The sequence below is a fragment of the Scleropages formosus genome, chromosome 4, assembly GCF_900964775.1.
Source record: "Scleropages formosus chromosome 4, fSclFor1.1, whole genome shotgun sequence".
In the NCBI taxonomy this organism is placed as follows: domain Eukaryota; kingdom Metazoa; phylum Chordata; class Actinopteri; order Osteoglossiformes; family Osteoglossidae; genus Scleropages; species Scleropages formosus.
Window position 1 is genome coordinate 16,908,880 of NC_041809.1, and position 23,535 is coordinate 16,932,414.

At 43.1% G+C, this 23,535-nt stretch overlaps 1 protein-coding gene across 6 annotated transcripts in view; it reads left to right on the forward strand.

Annotated features, from left to right (window-relative positions):
* Positions 1-266: 266 nt before the first annotated feature.
* Positions 267-23,535, forward strand: part of erg (ETS transcription factor ERG) — a 40,175-nt gene continuing 16,906 nt past the window's right edge. For 4 of the 6 annotated variants that reach the window (XM_018755557.2, XM_018755559.2, XM_018755558.2 and 1 more), the window contains exon 1: positions 20,528-20,648. In XM_018755557.2, coding sequence (XP_018611073.1) covers positions 20,631-20,648 — 18 coding nt within the window. In that variant the 5' untranslated portion in view covers positions 20,528-20,630. Of the gene's footprint in view, positions 304-12,876; positions 12,972-20,527; positions 20,649-23,535 lie in introns of those variants that run through there. The other 2 variants (XM_018755561.2, XM_029251439.1) reach the window with 2 other exon arrangements.

Sequence of the window (23,535 nt, forward strand, 5' to 3'; positions counted from 1 at the left end):
TCGTTGTTTTTTTTTTTTTTTATATATATGAAACGGCGCGAATTCCTGCACTTTATTGTTTTTCATTCAAGCTACTTGCTTTTTTTGTTCAATGGAAGAGTGAAGGGTTCGCTCAGGGGAAGTGATGCGCACGTGGATTGTGACTGGCCGCAGGTAGCGCAGCACCCACCCCACACACGCACACGCACACACGCACACACACACAAAGCGGAACGAGTAGAGAACATTAAAACTGCGTCACATCACACGTCGAGTAAACAGAAATACAGATGCGGGTCCAATTTGCACGTACACTGACGCAAGGTAATCAGCTTAAAACATTACTCATTCTTATCATTTCTTTTAGCCCTAAACAGCTGATTTTGAAAATAAACATCTAACGAATGGAAACTGTAATTAACCGTTCAATATCTTCATTTTTTTTTAATTAAAGGTGCAGTTATACAGACTGTGAAACTACTCCTTCTGACTTTTTTGCCATGAGCTTTAGCAAGTATTATATATGTCGCCTCACCTGTAGTTATTTATTATTATTATTATTATTATTATTATTATTATCCATCGTCAAAAACTGCTTTTCCCAAGCGGGGTCGCGGCGAGCCGGAGCCGTACTCGGCAACACAGGGCGCAAGGCCGAAGAGGGAGGGGACACACCCAGGGTGGGACGCCAGTCTGTGGCAAGGCACCCCAAACAGAGCTCGAACCCCAGACCCACCAGGCACTGGCCAAACCCCACGCACCACCGCGCTCCCCCTTTTTCTTCTTCTTCTTCTTCTTCTTCTTCTTCTTCTTATTATTATTATTATTATTATTGTTGTTGTTGATGATGATGACGTAATTTGTAGAAGTTAACACAACACCTGGACTACACCTGTATACTACTAGAGAGGGAATAATTCGGCTTTGACAAAGGTTAACTAAAATATCTTTTCTGGATTTCTTTGGTCTTTAATGTGTCTGCAGTTGTGGGCCAGAGCAAGAACAGCCATTTGTGAGTTTATGCTGAGTTTATTGTTTATTGTCTATCAGAGCACCAAGCATTACAATTATGGCAAACTTCCGTCTTAAATGTGGCTAAATCAGTAACTGGGAGCTAAAAATGTTGGTGTTAACTTTCCTGTCAAAGCTCTGTTTTTGCTTAGAGGAGGTCAACATCTGGAGCAGCAACGCGTCTGCAGTGTTTAAAAATTGTGAAATTAAGATGAAACAAAGAAATTAATCAAAGTGAATTTTCAGATTTCTTAGGTAATTGTGCTTAAGAGCCTTTTGATTAATATGGCCACTATAAGTCACTCGAAGTGTAATTCAGTGGCACAATTAGTGGAAAACACATTTTAATAAACATTTTTAATCTTAAACAAAGGTAACTTTGAGATCTTAAAGTAAATTTTCTTCTTAAATTTCTTTATTTAGGATACTTGTCTTGCTTTTGGCTGTATCTTTGCCATAAAGACACATTCAACTTATATCACAACAAACCATAAAAAAATTTAAAACACATATTGGAAAACAAACAAAAAAAAGCTAAAACCAAATATGAAATTATTTAAAATTTTGCTGATATTACACTGACAAGAAGGATATATTTAAATTTTTACATATGCAAGTTTTAATAATTGGGACAGAACTGACCTTTAATTGCATTTTGGCAATATGCATAACATTTGATATCCAACTCAAGTAAAAAGGGGAATATGTAATCATAAATATTAAGATTAATTTTAACTTTTATTGTTTATATGGCTTCTGGTGTGAACTTTTGTTGGAAAGAGTGCTTATATTGCGTGAGACTCGCAGGCAGTATTTGACAGAGATATTTGCTTTTTATAAGTTAACTTTTTAGTTGTCCTTCTTTGTTAATTTGATGTTTGAATTTTTATATATAACTATCTTATTTTAAACTTTATTTGCAGTTAGTGAGAGAATGAGATACATCACAACAAATATATACAATGAATTTATTCTAAGAGTTATTTTCAGATAGACCTGTATCAGTTTTATTTTTTTGGACTTCATACACTCTTGAGGTAAGCAGACTGTCACACATGGAGGTAATAACACATTCAGTTCAAGATGGAATGATCATGAAAAATGATCACAGAGCCAGATATATCAGCCTAATAATAAATGAGTGAGAGTTACCATCAAACCATCACTGGCCTAGTCCTTCTGCTCAGCACAGCTGTACTCTTTTAAATGAAGGTGGCAGCTCAGCTGCAAAGAGTGTTTGGAAACACCAAGTATTTAGTAAAAAAAAGCTTACATTAATAAAAAAAAAAAGGGAGACTTTGTCAAGACTTTAAGTGCATGTAATTCCCTATTTCATCGCTTTCAAATTTATTGGAAAATTTTTACAAAAACATTTGAACATGTTTTACATTTTTTCAAACTTTTTCCAGTTTTTCAAGAGCTGCTTCTGCTGCACTATTTTTGCTACCAGTATTTGTATCTTAAGACATTTTTGTAATCAAATTAATATCATGCAGAGTTGAACACGCTGAGAGTCAAGAACAGGCATTTTTAAATTAAATGTATCAGATAGTTTTTGTAGATGCGCTTTCATTTTTAGTTCTTTAGTCTATGAAATATACTACAAACCTTTTTTCCAACACAAATGCAATATACAGTATGACAAATTTATTGAGACACCAACTGAACCAATTCTTTTTGGGACACTTATTTTTAATAGTGCATGCGAAGATATACATGTTGTTTTGTGAACTTCAGATTGTTCTTTTGATGCCGGATTTATTTATTCCAGAACTCAACAACAACAGATCTGGAGTTCTGAATTGTCAAAATCATTAATAATGAAAAACCAATTATTTTTAAAAAAATCTCACTCAAAGACAAATTATGCGGTAGGGATCACATATGTGACATCTGTTTTCCTTTGGCCTTATCAAATTCATATTTCCATTCCACGCAATATTTAACATGTGTTGCCAGTGCTTTGTCACGTCTTTTCAATTAGGGTTTGGCTCTACCCTGCTTTAGTGGAATCTTGGTTTTGCAGTGCACTGTCTGATCCATTTAATGGCATCCTTTGACAAACATTGCTTAGGCTTTTATCCTTAGATTTTTCCCTTGACCAAGTACCATACTCTATATCCCTCGCTTCCCTTACCTTGTCTTTGGATTCATTTAATGAACTGGAAGATTTTAACTGTCTTTCGCCTGTGCAGAATTTTCAGCCCACACCAGACATCACTTTTGTCTTTTTACCGTAGTCATCTGAATTGCATCTTGCTTTCTGTGCTGCAATGCACAAATGAGCAATACAAAAATGGTGAGTCAGTCGTGTCTAATAGCAATAATTAGGCAGTACTGTGTCTAAAATTGTACCTTCATAAATCACACAGTTATCTGATCGCACTGTTATTTCTGTCACTTGGGGATACAGAGGTCACAAGGAAAGGCTTTACTTTTGAGTCTCACATTCTATCAGGTAAAATGCAAGTTTTTGTTTTAGATTCTTCTCTTGCATGATTGTGCATCTAATATACAACATTTGAGATGTCTGGCTGTTAGTGACCGAAAAATCCTCTGTGGGCTTTGATCCAAGGTAAATTTTAAGCAATCGCAAATGTGAGTGAGTGATTATGGCCCTCAAATGTCTAAGAGCTCAACACACTGAGTGGACTCTCATTCCACAGGTGTGTTTAGAGTGCCGAAAAGCGCTGGGGCTGTTTTAATGAGAGCATGGCCCCCTCAGGGCTGCTTTACACACACGTGTGTCTTCCAGGCAGTCACAGGTCAGTCAGCCTCATCTCAGCTTCACGGACTGGTTGCCCACAGTCCTTAGAGCTGAAGAGGGGATTTGAAGTGGGTAAGAAAATGTGGAGGTTAGATTAGGAGGGAGTGGTGGGGCTCTGTGGTTGCGGTAGTGAGGCTAGTCAATGGTCGCATTGACGAGCTGTGTAAAACAGAAGGCTGCCCTAAGTTTCAGATTAAATTGTATGTATGTTTGAGAACGAACAAATAAGAATTTGTGGTTCTTCGCACTCTCTGGCAGTATGTGCATCCCTGTTGGTCTGCATTGCGGATATGCGTTACGAGCAAATTGCCGCAAGGTCGTCGCAGTTTTTGAACCCTCAAACACACTGTATGACCTGAGGTCTCCCAGCTGTGTAACATGTGTGTTCTGCAAAGTATGGTGTACTTTGAACAATCAGGTTTGGTTTGGCCTTTTCTGTCACAATCAAAGTTGTGTTTGCATAAAATCATGTCTGATTCAGCCGCTCATAGCATTACATCTTTAATGAACTCAGCCAACTTATTATGGCAAGAAAAATAATTGTGTTTTGTCCATCCAGTGAGCTGTAAAATCATTTCCTTGCCAGTAATTGTCCCCACTGGCCATGCACACACCTCAACAGGTAGGGGCAAATCCTGGGGTGGTGGCACAAGTATGACATTGGTGAAAGTCAAACGAAAGCACACTGACACATCACAAAGCTAACAGCTACTGCATAAAATGGGCAGAATGGTGCTGCAGACAGCTGTAAAGGCGAGGACTGCCTGAATGAGCTGGAAGGAATGAGGTGGTAAACCTTACATTTGGCCTGCTGAGAGTAAGGGCCCTGGCTAATTCGAACCGTCTGTGTGTGCTTGGAGGCAACTGGGCCACACGGGCCACGAGCTGCCGGCTCGCTCTGACTGAGGGCTAGTGAACCTGGGCCAGAGACTTGTTTTCGTTCAGTTTCTTTGCCCCGAGACTGCAAATTAAACCATCCCGTAAATCTTCCGTTATAGGTAGTAAAAACTAATTTTAGATTTCCTGCCTGCTGCAATGTCTCTGCTGATTGCTACCATGCTTGCTGAGGGGCCCAGAACCGTTAAAAAGAGGTGGGAGGAATGGCTGCACAGCAGCCATGAGATGCACAGGAGACTATGAGAAAGGGCACTCTTACAAGCCGTCTCTTTCCCGATAAAGACATTTTGACAATTGTCACATTGTTCCTCGACTGATGAGCTGATTGTGCGTATCAACCTGCTATGGCTGCACATGCATCCCCGTCAGAGGGCAGAGGCATGACACAGGTTACCATGTGTAATAACTTTAAGGTTCAGGGTTCAAGGTTTACTGTCATAGGTACAAGTACCATGAAATTCTTCTTTGAGTTTTTCTCCACAGACTATAAACAAAAAAACTATAGATAATACTGGACAAAACAAATCAATAACAATAAATAATGCTAACAATAACAATAAATATGGTAGCAATAAATAACAATAGACAGCCAGAGTACTTAAAACAGAGAATACTTAAAGTGACGGTGTAATGTGCCGATGTGCTTGGAGGGAACAGTCCAACTCTAGTTACAAAAGGTGGCACATTGGTGGGTGTTGTATGCTCTTACAGCACGACACACACTCGTGAATCAGTTGACATGATACACTGGTTTCTCACTTACACTCCATATGGTTTTCATGTCTGTGTTTAACATGCTATGCTGCTACTTCTTTCTTGCAGCTTTAGTTCAAGACCTGTTCCAGGTAGTTGTCATATATCCAGATACAGTATATCATCTTTCCAAATGGAGCCATTAAATGGGATTTAATACATATGTATTTCCAACAGCACAGTCCATCTGTAAAAGTGCTCTTTCAGTAACTCATACAGGATGTTATCACCTGGTTTCCCTTGGATCAGCTCACACATACCTACTATCTGAAACCACTTGTCCCAAGCAGGGTCACAGGGAACCAGGGCCTAACCTGGCAACACAGGGCGCAAAGCTGAAGGGGGAGGGGACACACCCCGGACAGGATGCCAATCCACCGCAAGGCACCCCGAGCAGGACTTAAACCTCAGACCCAACACACCCCGGCCAAATCCGTTGCGCTACCGTGAATGTCCAGCTCCAGATCATTGGATCCTGATGATCCTGATGATTTTTTATTAAAATCAATCTAATGGTTCTTCAGTTGTGTCACCCTCTGTGATAAGCCCCAAGAATGCTGCCAAGAAACTCATCGTGAACAAGCACGGTAATTTAATGTAAATAGTTAGCGTAGCTGTCATAACCTAACTGAAAGGCCATTTGGGAGGTGGTGAGAAACCAGAAAGAGGTGTGTGAGCAAACTGGGGGTGAAATGTCCAGAGTCCCACATTCCAACAGAGCCGGTGGAAAATGGATTCCAACTGATTGTAATCACTCTTGCAATCGACAGGGGTGGATGCAGTTTATAGGACGTCTTTGGTTTCTGCTGTACACATTAGCGCAGGTTCCGTAGGCCCACCTTTGCCAAGCCGCTGAAAGGTTGTTGTGTTTGCTTAGGCCACCCCATCGGCGGGATGAGAAGAAATTTGACGAGGTACATGGTGCCAAATCCTGCCTCTTTGCCGACTGAAGGGAGAAAATTGTTTTCGTTTCACGGGACAAAATAAGTACGCACCGGGGAAACTTTTGGACTAAACTGAGTTTAAGTTGGTCATGTCTTTGGCACTGTGCAACACTTAGGCATAGTTTTTCCATTTTGCTGCTGGTGGAAGGTACATCTTTCTGCGTTTTGGAGCCTGCACTGATTTTATTGGACTTTCGGTAGTTTATGGGCAGACTCCAGAATTTCAGGTATTATTTTTCTTTTCTGAACCTCCCTAGACAACATTTTCCCTCAAAGATGATTTAATTTAGAAGCCAGCTATTTAGCGTTAATGCACCTTGTAGAATAAGTGTAAATTGCCCATTTAAGCTGTAATTATAGTTAGAGACCATTTTCAGCAATGACTTGATTTGTATTCAAATTATTTTCATAAATGCATTGAGTTGAAAAGTACATTCTCCCACCCTGATCTTCCACTTGAATAAAGTGGTCGTGTTGTATGTTCAAATGAGACCGACTAAGCCATTAAGTACGGACTGCTGGAAAGGGTGAATAATTTGGCATTTGCTTCTTGAAATGAATGTGTGGGCGGAGCCACACCAGCCTTAATATTATTATTAGAGCTTTCCATGAAGTCTAGATGCTCTGTTATTTTCCTTCAAGTATATGTACTGTTTTCACAGCTCTGCCCTTAGGAGCGCACTCCAAGCCTCTGCAGCAGTCCTCTCCCGCTCACACTCCATAGTGTTTCTGTAGACGGTTACAAGTACACTGTTTCAATTTGCTTTCCAGCCAGCGCTGTTAACCTTTCTGGTACTGCTAGAAGCGCGTCCTGAGTATTTTGGGTCTTGTCCTGCTATGTAGCCTCAGTGGTTGCTAGGCTCACTATTCCCAATGGCCATGGCCTGACTTTAGGCCAACTATCCAGATTGAAACAGCTTTTGCAGGCAGCCTGGAACACAGTTTTTTCCTTGGTTGAGAAACAGGAGTAAGAAAAAAAGACGTATTACTCAGAGAGGCTGGTAGGGAGTGAAAAGAGTGGAGTCTGAATGGTTTATAACCTATATGTAGAACAGAGTGCAGAAACCAGCAAAGCCACAGCCATGAGTTGGTTTACAGTGCTATGCGCGATGACTGAGATCCTCTTGAAACATACCAATGAAATTCCATTTCTGTACTGGAAGCTGAACTTGTTTATGTTTCATTCAAATTGTGTTGAGACACTGCAGTTTTTAGCGAAATGTGTTGTTTCTTTATGGTGTAAACTGAAAAACAGCATGTTGACAGACGTCCAGCTGAGGAATTCACAGCACTGAAGAATTACTGCATTTTAGCAGTCTCCACGTTACAGGATAACAACCTAGAGCTGCTAAATTCTTCAGAAATTCAGCGTTATTATTTTTTTGCAAAGTCAATGTCTTCCTTAAAGTCAGCTTACATTTACAGATATGGATGTTTTACTGAAGCAAGACTGGTCATGTACTCTTCTAAAGAGTAGTGTATATGAACAAAGCCTTACAGGTTACAAATCTTTTTCCACATTTTGTCCCATGCTTCCTTTTTAAGGGTGGCAGCTTTTCAGTTAATTTTAGAACTGACAATTTCAAATATGAAACATACATTATCTTCAATTGCAAACGGAGTAGTGAGTCCACTGCTGCTGCCAGTGCGAGTAGTCCAGGAATCCAGGGAACTGACATTTTTGATGGCAGCATATGGATCATGTGGTTGGCAGCTCTATCAAACACCATGTGTGCTTCATTTGTTAAAAATATGCTAAGTAGAGTAGTTCTGTAAGGACTATTAAGTTGGAACGATAAGACCACCCGCCTGAAGGACCGCCACCATCATCGGGGGGCTCCCTGTGGCTCTAAAGTACTCGTGGAGCGCGAAAGAGACCCCGCTGTCCAGCTCCTGAATCAAGGCACTATTTACCTGCTAAACCCAACACCATAGATCTCCTGAGCCTGTTCCAAACAGTCCCGTTTTAAGACCAAATCCTCCATCTCATTTTTGTTTCCTCTATAACCAACTGTGCCCCTGTTATGTGGGGTATTGCACATTACAGCGGGGTACAAGATAAAATGCTAATTAGATACAGATGACGATATTTGATCTAGGACGCGTTGGGATGAAACCAATCCAGTCTGTAAGTTTTGAAGAAAAACACCTTCTCGTGAAATGTTTGAAAGGTAGGCTCACATTTACTACTAAGACTAGTGTGTTTAACAGTTTTCATCTGTTTTAAAAATAGCCACGTGGACCCAACCTTAATGTGTTGTTTTCAGACCGTGGTTTTAATATCCTGATTATTACATCAGTAATATTTATATGGGTGGTGTAGCTCTAAATATAAATGAGGAGTGGTTAGTTGGATCAGTCCTGGAAGGCTTGTTTTTATTTTTAAAAATGAAGTAAGAGAAAGAAAATTATGAAATGGAAAATTCTAGTAAGCCATTACATATTCAATCAGTTTATTTCTTGGTTACTTTCTCTTTTTCCTGTGAACAGAAAAGGATGTGTAAACATGTATTTGTGTTTTAGCCTTAATCTCGCTCCGACTTTTGCACGTTCCTAATTATGGCATTTATAGAAGCACCAACTTCTTTTCAACAATGTTCTCTTGTGATGTCACCCTGCCACTTTTTCAGCTGGGCCCTGTTTTTCTCTGGAAAGTTTTATTTTGGTAAAGAAAACAGGGGATAATTATAACCCCTTGCCTGAAATTACATGCCACTTCTCCACGCTGTTCCACGTCTGTTCCTCATGGAACCTGCCAGTCACTCCACACCTTCTCACTCCTGGTATTGACAGCCAAAAGAGGAGAGCAGCAGTTTGGGCCATCGGGGGGAGTCAAATCATCAGAGCATCTTTCCACCTCAGTCAAATATCACTGACTATGGTGTGTAGACAAGAAATGGATAAGAGCAGCGTGGATTAGAACCAACCCACATCTGATGTGTTGTAATTACAACTCGTGCTTGAACAGGACGAGAGTGACTTGTGGGAACTCGGTCTGTCCTGGTAGGATGCAAACGTCCCGAAGATGACACACGTCGACAGGGAATAAGTATTACAGTGCTGTCATCCATCTCTGCTGCAACATCCGCTGTTCCTGCAAGGTTGTGTTATGGTTACTAAAGTGGGCGTCACTGCGGTTGATCTGTGTGCCGTAAATTGCAAAATGATGTGGAATGCAATGTTCTTGTGTGTAACGTGTCAAGCACATCTCTCAGTGGATTGTTAAAAGCCTCATTTGTAACATGTAACAGCTCAGCTTTCTAATAATGTTTTTCCCCAGCAGGCACATGAGGTGAGGGTTGTCGCACGTGCTCTTTCTAGCTGTGTTCCATTGCTGCTTTGGTGTGTGGTTGTCATGTGGTCTGAGCTGCTCGCCATGCAGTTCTTTGCTCATGCGCCGTGCTCTGGAGCCTGACTCGTAGGCAAAAGTCTCCAGCCAGTGGGAGGCTTGCATAGCTAGCCAAGTGCCCATGACATCATTACATGACATCACCACATGACATCACCTGGCTGCAGCTGAACGACGCCCACCTCTGCTACTCACAGCTCTGGTTCCTCCTTGGAAGACAAGTGGTTCTGAAAGCAAAAAAAATAACAGCAGGACAGTTTTGACTGTTTATACAAAGTGTAATTTTGGTGCAGCTACTCAAGGGCGGTGCATGTGGCCCACGGTTTCATTCCTGTGGCCTTGGATGCCTGCGTAGTTATGCCTCTCCTCTGCCCCATCACCCCATGACAGAGCAGAGATCCAGGACTATCAGAGTCCTTGCCTCGCCTTGGCAATTATTAGTAACAAGCAGTGTCTATCATGTCTGTGCCGAGCCTGTGATTAGCTTACTTGCATGAATAATTGCACGCAGCTCCCACTCGCCATGGGGGCCTTTGTCTGCCCTGCTGATGGATCCCAGATGTGGCACTGTGGGACATGGCCTATCGGAGACTTGCTGACTTCAAGGTTTCAACAGGTTAATCACAGTAGGCCGGTAAAGGTAATTTACAGGCCTGACATAGGCAACAATAATAAGGAGGGGCTGGAGTGCCCAGTTTATTTGTGAATGAGTCGCTGTTGTTGAGCAGAGGGTGCTCTCAAACTCAGTGTCATTTGCAATGACTTCTTTAGCAGTCTTCATAGCCTGACCCCTGCAGACCCTTGCAACGCCTATGAATGAACAGTGCTGTAACTCAGGGCTGCAGGGAGGGTAATGGATTAGACTAAGGACTCACCCTATGATGGTTATTGTTTCAAGCCCCACAAGGAATTGTGCTGTATAGAAACCGCAAGCAAGATACCTACCATGAACTGCTGAACTGAAGAGCTCTTGCAGAACCACAGTCAAGCTGTCTCCCTCCTAAATAAAACATGCAAAGAGTTATTTGCTGAGACTGCATCTGTGTTTATCCATCAGAGTGGCAAGAGGGAGACAGACCCTCAGTGGAGACCACCTCCCATGTTCGCCGGGGGACATGATTCTTACTGGAAAAGAGCATGTGGGACCCGGAAGAGTGACTGAAAAGTAAGAGTAAGACCCCTTGCTCACCTCTTCAAATTAAAGTGCATGGAAATGGCTCATGTTAAGTAGCCTACCGTCTTTAGGGTACAGTAGCACTTGCTGATCTGGTGCATTCTGTTTACAAGGGTAGCCTCGTCTGGGCATCTCCATTTCTGGGGTAAAAGTATAAAAAGTGCTAGTGAGCCAATTTTCTGTGTGGTCCCTTTTATTGTCATGTTCATTTCCAATTGTATGATGCCAGAAGACACCACCTGTGGCAGGGAAAACCAATGGCACCTGACTAACACAGGTCATCAGAGGGTTGTGCAAGTGGAGAGTCTCCCTGTGGGATTAAGTAAGATTCCAGTGCCAGTTTTTCAGGTCTCAGCTGGAAGCAGATCTTCTATTCTTCATGTTGATGTGCCTGTAGGAGGTGGCACATGTGCATGTAAAGAAGACTAGGAGGCAGTCATGAAGGGTTGGGTGGTATCAGGAGAGATTTACAGCAGGGGGCACTTTGCTCTTTAAAGTGGAGGTCTTGTGAGGTAGTGGAGCTCCTGTTTTCTCCATTCTCCACTTTGTGCCAGTGGATTTCTGGGAGGAAGGTTTGTTATGTCTACATCTGTAAAATGTATGACACTGTGGGGAAAAGATCATTGGGGAATTGGGGGGGGGGGGGGGGGGTAGATTTGCCCTGTGCAGTAGTTGATAGTCATTTTTTGGTGCAATATGTAATTTTTACTATATATTATGCCTAAGAATTTGATGCTGTGCTGCCATCCTAAACCTCTTTAGCCTTGCATTGTTAGAGCAACATGATTCAGTGTTTTCCTGTCACTGTCATGCTTCTAAGCTATCCTCCATCAACAGGTCCAAGGAGGGGTCCTGGTGGCACTCCGCAGGCATATGTGGGTTTAGAGCTTGTGGTCAAGAGCAGTTCAGGGTGTGATCAAGGAGGGCCATGTCCCTATGAAGGCAAATGGTGAAAGGTATGGTGGCAGACTGCAGTGATGCCTGGAGAGGGTGTCAGTGTGATTAATGCACCAAGCATTTGCTGGCATCCTCTGGAATTTCTAAAGAATGGCCAGTGACCACTGGAAATTCCTCGGTGTAAACAAGACACATTTTCGTCATGTTGTTCATGTAGCTGCTTTGAAGTTTTCCTTTGTGGTTTACATTTGTGTCGCTGTTTATAGTTTCAACAGTGCAAGCACTGGGCATGTTAATGCAGAGTTTCTTAAAAGTTTTTAATGTTGTATTTCTTTGGCATATTACTGACATATTAGATAGGCGCTGATCAATCAGATATCTCAGGCTATCCCTTGGGATGTTTCTCTGGATTCACGTGTTATTATTGTGATGTTTTTAGTCAGCAAATTTGTACAAAGCAGCTTGCAGTTCTACATGTTTACACAGCTGGGTGTTGTACTAGAGAAACTGAGGTTAAGCGGTATTTCTAAGACACCACAGCAGATTTTTTTGGAACATGCATGAACAAGCTCCATGCCCTCAATGGTCATGCCACCTACTGCCCTGTTTGCTGTGTAAGGCTGAGTTGTGGCCCCTGCTCTCCAACCAATGTGCTTGCTCTGTTGTGAGGAAGATGGGCTGTCTGGCCCCTCAAAGGAGAACGCCAAATCCTGAATAAATGAGAGACTGATCCACGGTGGTGGGGTGCGGTCACTGAGCGTTATCCTCTGGCTGGGGCTCCGAGAGCGTGCTGAAGAGTGGGACAGATGCCTTGCCTGGCGTTCCACAATGTCTAGGCTTTGGGAATTTTATTTGCGCTGAGATCACATCGTAGTCCTTCTTTCTTCTTCTTTTTTGAATTCTTTGGACAGTTTTTTTTCATATAGTGTTTTTTTTTCTCGTCAATCTTTTGGTCTCGTCCCGCTCGTTTCCTTTTTTTTTTACCAGCCACGGCATGTGGAGAAAATCTGGGCAGATTTTTCAGTCATTTGTTACCCAGCAGTCCTTGGTGGGGTGGCTGCCAAGCAGTGACAGGGTCTGCTGACACACTCTCTCGCATGTGCAGAACCCGAAGATCAGGCGGCGGCGGCGGCGGTGGGGCGGACACCAGATGTTGAGCTGCATGGACAGGGAGCAGTCAGGGCTCTGCGCCTCCCAAAGGTAAAGCCCTTGCTTCTCTCCACCTTGCTCGGACACTGCCTCGCTTTCTCTCCATGCCTTTCCTGTACTCTGTGAGACGTGCCACCAGCCTATGCTTCCAGCATGTGGAACACCAGGAGCTCCACCATCAGTGGGGGTTACAGCTGGTTGCCTCGTCCTTCTACTACTGTGAAGTTGCCAGCGGCTCAGTCTGTTCTTGAGATGGGCCGAAACTTATGGCAGTGTGCTAGCCTCCTTCTGTTACTTTCTGTCCTCACTTATCCACATAGGAGTAAATAAAGATAACATTAATATAGTCTTTAATTTTTCCTTTCCCTTACATGGAGGAGGTTTTTGGTGCACCAAACTTTTTTTAATGCTCATCAGAATTTCAGCTTGACTTATTTCAAATTGAAGTGAAGTTGCCGTCACAAATGCGAATTTGTATTTTTAAGCCTTTGTATAAGCAATGAAGTCAGACTGTGTTTCCTTGCAAATGAACTAGTAAATAGTGGGCTTTGTTGCCGTGGAGCAGTGGCCCAATAAATCCTCATGGTGGGACCAAATGAGTGGTCGGTTGGTTCCAACAGAGATGAACTCTCAGGGATGGATTACTGTTTGCCTCCCACTACACACACGTTACTGCCGATGAACTGGACTCCACTGGGCTGAAAAAACACGAAGGCCTCAGTTTGTACCACTGACGCCGGGAACATTTTGTGAGGCTAAGCTGTGGGTTGTGCTAAGGAGAGCGCCCGCGGCTTGCCAAAGTAACCGCGCTTCTCGCTCCTGTGGACAGGCTCGCTATGCTGTGAAACTCCACTTGTGCGCAGACGGCTATAAAAATGCCCATTGGTCTAAGGGGAGAACTTCCTTTTTCATTTTGGTTGTTCCTGGTGTTTTTCTTCTGTTTTTCAAGATTAGGCTACTTTCGTGGAACCACTGGAGGGCAACCAAAGCCGCCAAGCTTTCACGAGTAATTCTGAACTTGTTCTCCTCATGTTTTCGCAGTTCTGTTTTTTTTTTTACCATTGCCTCTTGTTTAATTACAGCTGTACATAGTCGGTTCATTGCATGGCAGGAGTTCTTGAGGCTGTTCTTCTCCTTGATTGAAATGGAGCGATTGTTTCGGAGTAGATGAAATGCGGCTGACGTGCAAGCGCAGGAATGCGGCCTTTCGCTCCTGGCCACGTCCTGACATTCTTCCTGGCGGTGATTTCCTGTGAGGCGGCAGTGCCCTTATGGCCGTGTGGCGTGACTTGAGGAGGGGGGAGGGTGCTGATGTGCAAATGGTTTGACCTGATGGAACGTATTGTCACGCGGTGTTAGTTAGCCACAAGAGACCTTCTTTAGCCTGCCCCGTGCTCCACGGCAAGGTTGACCCCAGCAAGGACTGACTGCATGACTAGGGTGAGGCCATGTTTTGTCGGGTGATGGCTAGTGATGTGACACAGAGCTGGGTGCACATCACGACCCATCTCACGAGGGTCTTTCAGCCAGGCTGCTAGCACGGCTAACCACTTCCTGTTCCATCCTCACACGATGGGTGAGTGTTTTGCCACCAAGTCACATGCCAGTTTGAACTTAGCATAAATAAAATTTGAAAGCCTCTGCAGTCCGTGCTGCTTCATTCTAGTTGTTCTGTTATCTCCTTTTGGATAATGTGGCAAATAGTGAAAGCAGTTGCATCAAAAGATTTTTAAAAAAATGAGCCATTTTCTACATTCTTCATTTTAAATTCATAATTTTTGCAATGTCTGCAACCGCTCATCCCAAGCAGGGCCACGGTGAGCCGGAACTGTACTCTGTACTTGGCAATGCAGGGAACAAGGGCGAAGGGAGAGTGGACACACCTCGGGCGGGATGCCAGTCCACCGCAAGGCACCCCAAGTGGAGCTCGAACCCCAGACCAACCACATAGCGGGCACAGGCTAAGCCCGCCACACCCCCACTCCCCCCCTTAAATTCATAATTGCTTGTGAATTTTTTTGGACAAATTTTATGCGTATTTTTGGCAATGGTTTGGGTGAATTGTCCAATCCCAAGCCATGCTCCTTTCTAACAAACAAAATTCTGCTGTCAGACTTTGTCTGCCTTCCGCTGTAGTTAATGTCAATATAATACAAAAATCAGGGACAATACTTATCACTGGTATGCATCTTCAATGTACTCTGACCTTTGACATCAGTGTTATTGCTGTAAATTCTCATCTTCTCTGAGATGCTCCGAAAATCCCCAAGGGAGAGATATGCAGGAGGTTCATGGTATTTTGAAAAGCTCAGTGAATCTAAGGGCCTCCCCAGTGGCATATTGTTACTCTGACATGCAGCACCAAATTGAGGCAAGGAGGTCCAGGGAACACACAGTGGCCATGCTTCCTTGGGTGAGTGCGATGGCTGTGATCCTCTTCCTTCTTTACTCAAAAGGACAGTTATTCGCGGGTGAATGTATACAGCGCTGTGGAAGTGAGCGAATGTTGCTCTTCTTAGGATGTAATGTCAGGGGAAACATAATTATTCATTTTTAATAATGATGGAGGAACAAAAGTAAAAAACATGTTTAAAAAGAGTAATGAATCAGAGAAATAAGGGCAGTTGGGAGGCAGATCTTCAAGGTCAACACTGAGATCACAGGTTCTGGTTCACTCATTGGCATTGAGCTGCAAGGCCAGAGACCCCCTGGACCAGGGTCCTGTTGCCGTGACACTTTGTTTTGATGATGTAGCACGGTTTGGGTCTCTAAAATGGAAAACACATGAGCACCCCTGGGGATGCTGGAGAAAGCCAACAGCTACACAGCTTAGGGCAAGTGTTTTTTCAAGAAACAGACGGCCATTATAACGAAAGGGGGGAGGGAAATGTTATTTTTAATATAACTGTCTGGCCACAGTGATTAATTCAAATCGTATGCGGTTTTTGCCGTCCTTTATAAATGTAATGATACATGAGACAGTGGAATGTGGCAACTAAATGAAGGGGAGTATTGCAGGATACTGAAAGGTAGTGTTTAGATGTAAGTGATCCTAAAATGTCCATTTTCGGTGCTTTGGTTTGCAAAAAAATGTGTTTTTTGTAGTTTTTGTATGCTGCATAATGTATCTTCTACATAAGCACTGAACAGGTACACAAAATTATATAACTGTAACCAAAAAAATGTAGCCAATGTAGTTTCATTTTTAACGGTGGCTTTAAAAATAGACAGTTTGGACTAAGTACTTTTATCAAGAGTACAAGACATGGGCCAAAACGAATACTTGTTCCGGCAGCCTTTAGCGGCTGTGCTACCTGTCAACCTTGGTGTCATTGTAGGCAAGCTGTGTAGACAGACATTAGGATAATGATCTGAAGAACGTAGCTGTACCGTGGGAACAAAGGTGTGCCTTACAGATTCAAAATACAGTGACAATATTAGACAGCAAGGCTGTATTTACTCTCTCAGAAGCAAAATGTGCCCCCAGTGCCATCATATACGGTTGTTGGGTGTCAGGAAAGCCCTCTGTTACTGTAGGCCAGGAAGACCACCATTATGGGGAACAATGTTAACTCAGTCTTGTTTTTCGAATCTGTTCTAATCTTTAGTCCTTACCATTATCCTTAATTTTGTTGGTTCCGATGGAATTCAAATATGTGTGAAACATAAGCAAGCAGTGCAGGGCATTTCTCATTCATTAAAATCTATGGAAACATTTGATCACAATCTGGAAGTTGTGTCTGATATTTTCAAAATTGGTGTGCTTCAGTAAAAATAATGCCATATATGTAGAGTTTCTTTTTCTTTCTTTTCTTTAGTTATGAAAGATTAAATTTAAGAGGTACTCTCTCAGGGCAGTTGGTAGTGTAGTGGCTAGCACTGCTGCCTTTGTATTCCAAAGGTTGCAGGTTGAAGCTTTATCTCCACCTGTAGTACCCTTGAGCAAGGCACTTCCCCTAGAAATACGCTGAAGTTACCCAGCTGTACAAATGGGAAAATAGTTATAAGTTGTTTTAGCGAAAAGTGTCAGCTAAATGAATAAACATGTCTGTCGATCTTAGTGGACAATCTTTCACCTTTTTGGAGAAATGTAACCAGAGATCAACACAAGACCCTCACTACCTGGCAAAGATACATCTTTAGAGAACATGTACATCAATGAAAGCTGGATGTTACTAGAAGGTTGCCAGGATTTGGAACTTATGATCTTCTGCAGAGCCTGATGGCAGTGCCCTTCAATTTCTTATTCAGTTTTCCAGCCACTTCACTGATGTGGTGTATCTGTGGAAGGTCACGTGTGTCGAGGCCTTTGGCCTAAATCCTTTTGAGTGGCTTCGGATTAAAGACCTGGTGGCATGAGATTGCTTGGAATTAGTTTTATTTCTCTACTGATCCTGTAGATGGAGCTGTTCAAACGAAGTCATCCACTAACATTTCCCAGTTTGGCCTGTAGATGGAGCTGTTCATTCCCCAGCAGTATCACCACAATGCCAGGCCAGCCAGTGGCTGTGCTCGTCTCTGTGCCCATCAAGGCATCCTTTCACCACCACGTTATTTTATGGCTGTCTGTGGAGGCTACCTACATGTACCCAGCCTGGTGTTCTGTGTTCTCCCCTAGAAATAATCTGAAGTTGCGGGTATCTTTGAGCAGACCGGACCGGACGACAGCCTGGTGAGCGCAGTCGGATGTTGTATTTATAGCACGGGAGCTGAGAGAGGTGTGTTGCACAGGACATGCCTGCATGGGGATCCAGCCCAGCTTCCCAGACCCCCACGGACAGAGCACTTCCACCCCTGGCCCACTCGAGAGGCCGCAGAGAGCTGGCGCGGAGCTGCCTCAGCTTGGTGTGAGTGCGGAACATGGGTCACTTCCTACAGACTTCCTGCTTTAGGACATTAAAAATCTGAGGGAAAAAAATCTGAAGACAAACAAAAGAGGGAGGGTGATTGACAGTGTCTGGCAGTCGAGCTCGTTCTTCCCTCGATGGAGATAGAGGGACCCCTGCTGTGTGTTTCCATTGGCCTTGGCCTCGTTGCCACGGCAATTCTTCCATTCACATCCATGCTGGCTAAAACAAGTCCCAGTGAACTCGGTAAACGCTCCACGCTGTGTGAAACTGCATGAAACTGCATGACATGTCAGCCCGGATTTGACTCAGCTGCAAGGGCAGTGGGTTCTGTGGTTTGCACAGATTACGTGAGTCACAGATGAACATGTAGCACACTGTGGTGCACTTTAGAATCCTGCTACACACATACACCTGAGCACAAGCAAACCCAAGCACTATGCAACTTGAGATGAAAAAATCAAGAAGCAATCATGTACTGTATAAAGGAGCATATTACCTCCTGCTCTATACTTCTTCGATCACTTCTGTAAATGCGACCAGGTGCCCAATATTTCTTACGCCTTGGTCAGTCATCTGTTGAAAGACAATTCTTACAAATAACTGAAAAATGCAGCTCTTGCGAAATGCAATCCCAGCAACTACACTTGCAGTAATACTTTATGGTGTCATTCTCTGTTTAGCCCTTTTGCTGAAAAAAGCATATTTGTGTTGCAGTGAACATAGTTTGCTGGGTGAAGTCTTTTGGTAATAAGAAAATTACTTCTCAGTAAGACATAGAGTGTCTCCCTCCAGTCACTAAGCTGACTCCCTCAGCAGAACTTTTCATTGATCATAAAAACATAGTGCTTGTTATAGTAACTTCCTCTCTCCATAACTGGCATTATGCAATAGAGAGGCTGGCTTACAAATGCAGTTTTTGTCTGCTTTGTTTTGTGCACGTTTCTGAGCTATAAGTGTCAATAAGGCTTAAAATGAACAAATCTGACTGAGACTCACCTCGTAAAGAAGAGAGGCTACCCAGGAGTTCACCCTTTTGCTTTGAGAGACCATCAACATTTGTTTTAGTAACACAAAATGAACTTGAATTAAAAGCCTGAAATATACCATGTTATGCCACAACGTACTGTGTGTAATATAGCATTTTTGCTTTATATGATTTGCCTGTATTTTAAATAAATGTGCACTGTGCACTGGGTAAATCAGAGTGAACACAATTGCTTAATTTGCAGTGCAGACTAACACATTTCTGTGGAGTGTGTGTGTGTGTGTGTGTGTGTGTGTGTGTGTGTGTGTGTATACACTGCACTTGGTGTTTTCAGGGATTTGTTTTGTCAAGAACAAGCAATAGAATGCTGCTTTGCCCATCAGACACCCCCCCCCCCCCACCACCACCCTGGTTCTTCTCAACTTTCTTCTGGGCTCTGCTGCCCAGATACACCGTCTGGTGTACTTACAGCAGTTCTCTTCCTCGGCATCTTCCTAGAGCCAGCTGAACTCTCTGGAGATGAAATGTTTCTTTCGTTGCTCTGCCGTGTAGACTAAACGACCAGATGAGTGAAAACCAAGATAGACGTAACTGAGGCAAAGCGGTACAGTGCTGGGTGCGCTTTCACGAATAAATACACAAATAAATAGAAGCAAAAATACACTCATGAGTATAACTTTTGTACTGTACGGCTATGTGGGTATGCCTGTTTTTTGCATGTGCATGTTGTTCTAAACTTGCCAGGACATCTTTTAAAACAACCCTGAAAGCAGAGCTGGTCAGCATGTCCCTGTGAAAAAATACATTTTTAAAATTTAGGCTGGCTTATTTAAAAGCTAAACTGCAAAACCTTTTTGTTTGTCGAAAGCTTTCATGTGTTTTAAGTTTTCTAAGGTTAGAAATCTGTGGCATGTGTCACTCTGAGATGTCCTAGGGATATGTAAATAAATAAATAAGTGTGTGTGTGTGTGTGTGTGTGTGTGTGTGTGTGTGTGTGTTTGCATGCGTGCTGGAGACTCGGTTGAGTATTTGGATATTGATAATCACGAGTGCTTTCACAACAACGTTCATCTGACTACCACCGGCTCAGAAAAGGGCAGTGTTTACAGCTACTCATGTCACATGGCCAAAGGCATCATGTATAGACTGTTGCACGTTTTCCATTCATTATACTGATTTTGCTAATACACTTATATTTCAACATGCAGAGGATAGCCAGAAAGTTACCAGAACACCACATCACATATTTGTTAAATTCATCAATGATGACACTTGAAGCAATAATTTAACATAGTAAAATGAGATGTTATTCTTTTGCACCGTTTTTATGGACTCGTTTTTGGCCAGTTAAGTGCGGCCAGAGCCAGCTGAGATGGTTTGCACTTCAACGACAAAATGAACGCGGTTGCACTCAACAGAAAACCTCTAGGGAGACGTGGCAGGGAACCATGTCGAATTTGGACTGCACGATCAAACATCTGCATCCTGCCACCGGTCGGCATGTCACACACACAGCACATCACATCGCACCTGCCTCACCAGAGGCCCTCTCTCAGAGCCACCCACCCGCCCAGCACACCCCCACACAACCTCCTCCTGCTCTGAAAAAAAAAAAAATCTTGTTACACACATCATTAGGAATAACAACATTGTTTTTAGCCCTTCTTATCTCCTCTCTCCCAAATATCCTGTTTCTTCGAGTTGCGGTGGCCAGAACCAATAGAAACCTCTTCCTGCTATTGGCTGACTTCACTTCCCAGTGTTAGCACAATCTCATCCGCTGCAAACAACGCTAGTTAGAGCCTCAATTTGCTTGCTCTCCAGAAAACAAAACAGAAATTCTCCTCAGGACTCGATCAATAGTCCTGATCGAGAATGGCCAGCACCATAAAGGTAAGTGAGACGTCTGAGTTTTTGCCTAAAGTTTTTCGCTGTTTTTCTTGATTTGGTGGTCAATTCTCGCTGCTTTTGGTTGCACTTTTCAGAAAACAGATGAATTGCGGGTAACACCCTTTTGCAGCACCAGTGCGACAAGATTTCCTTTGCGCTGCCTTGTAAATTTCCTTTTTCCTACTTCAACTATCCGGACAGTTTCGAAAATCGTCCGTTGTAATCACTAAATTTGGCGTTCAGTTCATTCCGATTGTCAAGAGACGGGAACTGGAGTGACAAACAAACAAACAAAATAAAGAAATTTGTGTTTTTTTAAGGAAATTTCAAAAATTAGACACATAAAATAGCTACCTTTACTATGATTTCAGTTGCCTTTATTATGTGGTTGTTTTTTGTGTTGTAAATTTTACACATCCCCTTACATTTAATTTTTTAAATAATTAAACTTTAAAATATGTAAAGTAGGCATATACTGAATTCCTAAACTTTTTCGGATTCAGTTTTTGAGGAAAAACTACACAAATATTCTTAGTAGCTTTATAATATCAAATATTTTTTTTGCGGTTTAAAATGTTTCTGACATTTTTGATGAAGAAAATTAAATTTTATATAAAGTTCTTTGTCAAAATGATACTTGTACATGAAATTATTAGGTGTGTATTAAAAGGTGTTTTGGTGGGCACCGTGGCACAGTGGGTTGGCCCAGGTCCTCCTCTCCTGTGGGTCTGGGGTTTGAGTCCCGCTTGGGGTGCCTTGCGACAGACTGGCATCCCATCCTGGGTGTGTCCCCTCCCCCTCCAGCCTTTTGCCCTGTGTTGCGGGGTTAGGCTCCGGCTCCTTGCGACCCTGTATGGGACAAGCGGTTTCAGATGATGTGTGTGTGAAAAATGTGTTTAATAATTTGGTACATTATAGTCCACAGTTAGTCAACACAATCAGCATAATAAAACCTCTTGGTTGATATGGTATGGATTTCAGTGTTCAGTAGCTGAATGTTTTTACCAGTCCTCACACCCTTCGCTTAAGAGGTGAAATGCGCCAGTAGATCAAATGCCGATGGGAGGCCGTTTCTCAGGTGTTGTGGGAACGTCATGAAAGTGTGGTGGACTGTTGCCTCCCACAGCCTGGGCAGGACTCACCTGGTGGGCAGGAGAGTGTGTTAGTGTGACCTGCGCCGACTTCAGCACCCCTCTTGTCTCCTGCACAAAGATGTTTACATAGAGAGCTGAAACATCATGGGAACAATAAGACAAAAGGCGAAGACCTGCTGCGGAGGCAGTAATTGCATAACCATGTGTTCTACTGCTTTTGAATATAAACAGTAAAGCAGGAGTCCCAGCGGCTTCCACACAAATGTTTTGAGAAGGAATCTGCTCCTTTGTGTTCTGTGACGCTGTTGGACCCGCAGCACGGCTGGCACGGCGTCCGAAGGAGAAACAACCCACATCTATGTTTGTAAATTCTGTCTGGTGCAAAAAACTACTTTTTCTGAAAAGTTTAGGTATATATATATCCTTCCTGCTACATTTTTCTTCCCACACCTTCCTGTTACGCTCTTTTTGTCTGCAACATGATCGTAATAAAATGTTAATAGACTCCTGACTTATAAATTATGCTTGAAATTCCACAAACCGCTAAAGATTTTTAAATGTATTAATGACAACGGAAACAGGCGCAAGGGCGATACCAGGAACCAGTCCTCATGGACACGTGGAATCAGTCAAGTGTCTCACTGAAGCCTGCTGTTGAGAGAAGCTGCTCTGTGGTCAGACTGCGATCTGTGGTCTCCATCTGGTCGTGTACCCAAACCGCGGCAGCCGGGACCTCGGACCTCAGCTTAACCAACAAAGTGGGAAGAGTGTTTCGCCACCTTTCTGTTCCATTCAGAATCAATGTCAATGCACTGCCCGCATCAGCCCTGAGTTTAATAAAAAGAAAAGGCATGCTGATGTTCTCGTTGAGGCATTGGACATCTTCAAGGTATTCGGCGAAGAGTTCTCCAGGAAGTTGTGACAGGCCATTGTGCGTGGGGTCAAGGCTCGCCATAACTGTCCTTCTCTCTCAGCTCCTGGGCTTAGCAGGAGAGATTCACTTCTTGAAACTGAAGGCAGGTTCCCCTTCTGTGGCTCTACACTGCGCTGTTGCAGACTTTCGCTGGGCCATGACTCTTTCTACCTCAGTGCACATGTGGATAGCCCTGTTCCTTCACAACACTGAAGCACAGAGTTGTTCTTTTGGTTATTACCTAATATCGGATTTAATATAACCTATGCAGCACTTGCTTGTTGCAGAAACAACCTGTAAACTGAATTTATTGTTCACTGAAATTTTCGCCATCGAAGAAATGGGATCTGCATTACACTTGTTTTCTCGAGCTGCACATTTTTAGGCTTGCCTTTTTTTAGAGACAAGAAGGGTCGCTGAAGTAAATTGAAGTAAAAAAGTAAAGCAGTTCGGTAAAATAGCAAAGCAACCATTTCAGTAGTTTACCAGGGGAGAAATCATTTGCAACATGAACTGTTTCTTCTCTGAGCGGTAAGAGAAAGGGCAATGCAGGGGGCTGTGCTGCATGCGCTCTGAGCTAATGGAACAGAACAGGGAGTGGACTGTAAAAACACGGTAATTGCTAAACCAACTAGAGTTGCACTGATAATGAATGAGAGCTGTAGGAGCCTTAAGGGCAAGTTTTTCATACTGTCAAAAATGTTCATAGAAAAGTTGAAAGATTTAACTCTTCTGGACTCTTCAACGAGCTGACCTGTAACACGAAAGATACAGTGCAAGTGGAAAACACAGCAGGGGCACCACCTATCAGGACCACCTGCTACGACCTCCGACCCCGATCCTGCCCATAGATACACCCATCCTCGCCGAACACTCGAGTTCA